Source organism: Varanus komodoensis, unplaced genomic scaffold, assembly GCF_004798865.1.
Source record: "Varanus komodoensis strain SLA01 unplaced genomic scaffold, ASM479886v1 scaffold62, whole genome shotgun sequence".
Taxonomy (NCBI): domain Eukaryota; kingdom Metazoa; phylum Chordata; class Lepidosauria; order Squamata; family Varanidae; genus Varanus; species Varanus komodoensis.
This window is the reverse complement of record NW_025336248.1, coordinates 1172034-1177332: the sequence shown is the minus strand read 5'-3', so window position 1 is coordinate 1177332 and position 5299 is coordinate 1172034. Positions and strand designations below refer to the sequence as shown.

The following is a 5299-nucleotide window of genomic DNA, read 5'->3' as shown; positions in this document are numbered from 1 at the left end:
CATCTTGTGTCTCTGTTTGCTATGATAGGTCAAGAAAATGTGGAACTGAAATACTATGAATGCGATGTACTGATTTTTCAGTACATATGGCCATAGGCGCAAATCCTACAAGTGCGCTTTTAGTCGAATCTTAGGATGTACCCCTTACACTGCTGGAGTCCTTCTATTTCTGATAGAACTCTTTGTGTGTTCTTCAGTCTTACATAGTCAAAGTAGCGCTATGTCCACAATGGATATACATGCAGGATCAGCATCCCCTCTCAAAAAGCAACCCAGGAAGGTCACAGCTGCACACAAAGGCTTCTCTACAGACAGCATAGACCTTGGACCTTACTGAAATGTCTTCTTCTGCTTTCTTTGCAGGAAGAACATCCCTTTACATAAGTTTTTTTCCCTGTCTGCTTTTCTATATGCTCCTACGTGTTCCATTACACTAAACAAGATGGCACTATGCTATAGAGCAGAACTGAGAAATCACACTAGCCTTCTATAATGCATAATGGTACCATCTTGGAAAAGAGCAGACTTTTCTCACTCCAAAAAAGAAGAAGTTGCTTCCTCTCCATGAAGAATCAAACTATAATAACAGAATTTATACTTATGGGACTTTCAAGTGATCCGCAACTACAATTCTTTCTCTTCTTTGTGTTTCTGATCATATATGCCACCACGTTAATAGGAAACATTGTCATCATATTGGTAATCAGGAGTGAACCTACACTTCACACCCCCATGTTCTTCCTTCTCAGTCACCTGGCCTTGGTTGACATTTGCTACTCATCTGTCACTGTCCCAAAGATGCTGGAAAACCTTATAACAAAGCAAAAAACCATTTCTTTGGTGGGGTGTCTCACACAGATATTCTTCTTTATCCATTTTGCTTGCGCTGAAGTTTATCTGCTTACAGCAATGGCCTATGATCGTTACGTGGCTATATGTGACCCACTTCATTATTCAGCAATTATGAATAAACAGATGTGCAGACAATTGGTGGGAGGAGCCTGGATAATGGGTTCATTGGATGCTCTGGTCAATACACTGCCCCTGATGGATTTAAACTTCTGTGGATTCAACACAATTAGCCATTACACCTGTGAACTTCCTGCAGTTTTGAGCTTGTCTTGCAGTGAAAATTTCACCAATTATATCTTGATACTTGCTTCCAGTTCTATATTTGGTTTCACTCCCTTCCTCCTCACCCTTGTCTCCTACATTTATATCCTTGCAACCATCCTGAAGACCCAGTCAGCAAAAGGCAGGAGCAAAGCCTTCTCCACCTGTAGCTCACATCTCATTGTAGTTTGCTTGTTTTATCTTTCAGTTTTTTCTCGACATATGAAGCCAAGTTCTAAAACTCCCTCAGACCTGGACAGAGTTATCTCTATCCAGTACCTTATTTTAACCCCCATGTTAAATCCTGTCATATATAGCCTTAAAAACAAAGAAATAAAAACTAGTATTTGGAAAAGCTTTGGGAAAATGTAGGTAAAACTAAAGAGCTACGAATAGCTGCAGATAGCAGTAATGCAAGAGGTTCTTAGCAGCCATGTTTTTAGTAGCCAAGAACAGTCAGTGATGCTTGGTAAAGAATTGTTAGGTAACTGGATTTTGCTATCATAATCTAGGTGTTTTGCAGTTTCATAACTTTAGAATTGGTTTCAATAATATTTCTGAAGCACCTACATGCTGGAAAAATTGATTTGTTTTACATACCCTGAGAATTTGGTGCTATAGCCTGGCGCTATTAGCATTTTGCAAAGCACTTTTGAAAACATTTCACCCTCTTTCTTCAGCAGTGGGAGAGAGAAATAAGTCTCTCTTGCTAGAGGAATCCCCCTGTAAGTCATTTCACACCAATTTGCTGCATGCATGAATCAGAGGCAGGATAGGTTGAACAGTGTGGGGGAGACTTCTCTGCACAATTTCAACATTATTATTTGTGGTTTTGAGCCTCTATGGTAACACAATGGTTTACATAAAGTTCAGATTTCTGGATTTATAACTTTGTGGTGGTGAATGAGAAAAAGAAATGGTTAAACACCTTGAAATTTCCACTGACAAAGATATTTGTCGCAAGATATTTGGGCTGGTTTAGAGTATGAGCTGCTTGATTGGAACTGAAGCAGTTAATTATGGATAAAAAAAAAAAAAAAGCTCAGTGACACCAAAATTTCCTTCAGCACCCATGCTGCAGGATCTAACTCTGCTTTGTAACTTGACAATATGTGGTGGTGATGGAATTGTCTTGCTGCTACGGTGTTCAGTTGTCTAGATGTCCTCATATACCCAGCTTGCTACTGATCCAAACTCTGTGTATATGTTTGTGTATTTTCCATGTACAAACAGCCTTGAATATCTTTCCCTTTTCAATACCATTTAAAGTGGTAAGGTCACTCATTCCATCTTGAGGGAATCTATCTTAGAATTGCTGTGTGCATGTAGAAAAATCATTATACAATGACAAGGGCAATTCCCAGTCCAAGCCAAGTGAAATCAAGTTCCACTGGCTTCCCAGAGAGCCAGATAGAGTCCATGGGACTTAAAAGTACTTTACTTGAGAGAATGGCAAACTAACAGTGCTCCCTTGTGAATATCTACTTCCAGATGATGTGAATATCTACTTCCAGGTGATAATTAACATAAAATTCCAGCTGTAGAATTGGCCGAGTTTTTCCAAACTATAGTACTAGCATTTAGGAAGAGTTTGACTTTCACCTAACTACCCATAGCTGTTCCATGCACTTCGGGCAAAACATTTTTTGTATGAATTCAAATTCAGAATTCAGTGTTGGTTTTGTTTTGACAAGAATGAATAAAGGACACACTGTTTGACCAACTTTTCGTTTTTATTAGAAATATTCTTGTAATATTGCATTAAACCATAATGTGCATGAAGCAACCACAAAACCAGACCAGACCTAACCAAATCCAACCCTATCTACTTTTTCTGTTCTTAGACTTCAAGGAAAGATCACATTTTAAGTACACTGTTCCCCATTCAATACTGAATAGGCGATTCAGCCAATAGCTACACTAGCCTGGGGAACTTCAAGGGTTACTGGATGAGGAGAGGGAATACCCTTCTTAGTGCAGTATGTGGAGCCTGGCTTTAGCCTGTTCATAGCTGATTCCCTCTGAACTAGGCCTGAGGTGGACTGGCTGAGAGAAATTCCTCACCTGATTTTCTTTTCCTTCTAAACTGATGAAACAGAAATTAATGCATAACTTTCCAATTTTGCAAGTTTTTTTTTACAGTATAGGAGATGAGAATTAAAAACTTAGAAATGTAAGAAGAGCCCTGCTAGATCAGACTAAGAGTCTATCTAGTCTAGCTTTCTATTTGCACCAGCTGCCCTACCCTCAGGATCCCACTAGCAGCACCCTCCTTCCCTGCTTCTCCAGCCACTGGTGTACATAGGCACCTGGCCTCTGAGAGTGGAAGTAGCCTAAAACCATAGGGAATAGTAGCCAATGTTAATTTTATCCAGTTTACATATGTGTCTCGCAAACAAGTATTTCCTTTTATCTGACCAGAATCTCCCACCAATTTTATGGAATGAAAAACTGTAGAATGAAATAGATATCCATCCCATAGCCTACACACACACACACAAAGACACTTTTTTTTGGGGGGGGGTATTTAGTAGCACAATTTTAGATTTCTTTGTTTCAACATAGCAAAGTTTCCCATGGCAGATCCAGCAGGTTGAGGCGAGGGTAAGAAAGGAATATTGCAGAATTGGTGATTTTAGCACTAGGTGGTGATCTTCATGTGGAGATGAACCATCGTAGTTCCTTAAAACATGCAAGTGGAAATCCCATACTTCATATCACATACACAGACAGTTGGTTCAATCACTCCCCTACAGGTCATCAAGTGATGAGAACTCAAGTGCAAAATAGGTGTGTGAACTCACATATATTCTCATAGGAAGAAATGTTCTTCCATCCTGAGAAAAGCAGCAACCACAACCACAACAAAACATAGAATTGGAACTCAAATACCGAGAGAGAGGGAGGGGAAAGAGAGAGAATTTTGCTTATCTAACTAATGTGATGAAGAAGACTTTTCTGAGAGCAGCCTTGACATCTTTGTTTCTTAGACTGTAAACTATAGGATTCAGAGTGGGTGTGATAAGTGTGTATAGGGCAGCAACTACTTTGTCCCTCTCAAAGGAGTAGCTGGAAGCTGGACGTATGTAAGTATAGATGACTGTGGAGTAATATAAGGACACAACAATAAGGTGTGACAAACAGGTGGAGAAGGCCTTTTTCTTCCCTTCAGTGGTCTTGATCTTAAGGATTGTCCTAACAATGAAGCAGTAAGATAAGCAAGTTAGTAAGAAGTTTCCCATAGCTAGGAAGATGTCTGCTATGAAGACCCAAACTTCATTGATTCTTACCGGGCTGCAGGAGAGAGCCAGAAGTGGAGGGATCTCACAGAAGAAGTGATTGATACCATTTGGTCCACAAAAGGTGAGCCCCAATATCAGGCCAGTGTGAACCCATGAGTTACTAATGGCTATGAGGATCACCACTGTAGAGAGAGCCACACATACCTTCTTGCTCATCATGATGGTGTAATGCAAAGGGTGGCATATAGCTACATACCGATCATAAGCCATGATGGTAAACAGCACCATCTCAGCTCCTAGACACCATGTGAAGGAATAGAGCTGTGCTATGCAGCCAGAGTAGGAGATGCCCAAGCTGAAAGTTGCAATGTTCCTCAGCATCTTAGGAATGATGGTGGAAGTGCACACAATGTCCACGACAGCCAGATGGAAGAGGAAGAAGTACATGGGCCTGTGTAGTTTGGGATATGAAAGGATGGCAGCAATAATTGCAATGTTTCCAATTAAGGCAATGGTATAAATACCAAGGAAAAGGATGAAGAGCAGAAACTTCATCTTAGGTTGCTCGGAGAGGCCCATCATCATGAATGTGGTCACACAGCTCTTGTTCCTCATTCCAATTTTGCCACATGATCTGTTAATCCAAAAGAAGATCCATGACAACTTCTCTAGAATTTTCATATGAATGCATACCCAGTGACGAAAAAAGCAATACAGTACATTTATGCTACTGTTTTATTTTAACTGTACATTCTATTTTACTGTTCATTGCAGTTTGATGCAATGCAATTCTTTAATCCTTCCCACCTACCACTTTTATTCTTCCTATTCTGAACTTAAATGTTATATTGGAGCATCTACACTAAAATAAGGAGCATTTCAGCTTTCACTTACACTGAGTGTTACCATTATGAGAACATCTGCCTAATCTACAATATATTTTT

At 39.8% G+C, this 5299-nt stretch overlaps 2 protein-coding genes across 2 annotated transcripts; one reads left to right on the top strand and one right to left on the bottom strand.

Annotated features, from left to right (window-relative positions):
* Positions 1 to 564: 564 nt before the first annotated feature.
* On the top strand, positions 565 to 1485 carry LOC123033399 (olfactory receptor 5V1-like). Its single transcript, XM_044450004.1, has one exon. The coding sequence runs from the start codon at positions 565 to 567 to the stop codon at positions 1483 to 1485; it is 921 nt and encodes a 306-aa protein (XP_044305939.1).
* Positions 1486 to 4040: 2555 nt separating this feature from the next.
* On the bottom strand, positions 4041 to 4970 carry LOC123033398 (olfactory receptor 13G1-like). The gene has a single exon (XM_044450003.1). The coding sequence runs from the start codon at positions 4968 to 4970 to the stop codon at positions 4041 to 4043; it is 930 nt and encodes a 309-aa protein (XP_044305938.1).
* Positions 4971 to 5299: the final 329 nt, after the last annotated feature.

What these genes read in the sequence shown, in the direction of transcription:
- LOC123033398 (XM_044450003.1), bottom strand. Translation starts at nt 4,970, where the DNA reads ATGAGGAACAAGAGCTGTGTGACCACATTCATGATGATGGGCCTCTCC.
- LOC123033399 (XM_044450004.1), top strand. Translation starts at nt 565, where the DNA reads ATGAAGAATCAAACTATAATAACAGAATTTATACTTATGGGACTTTCA.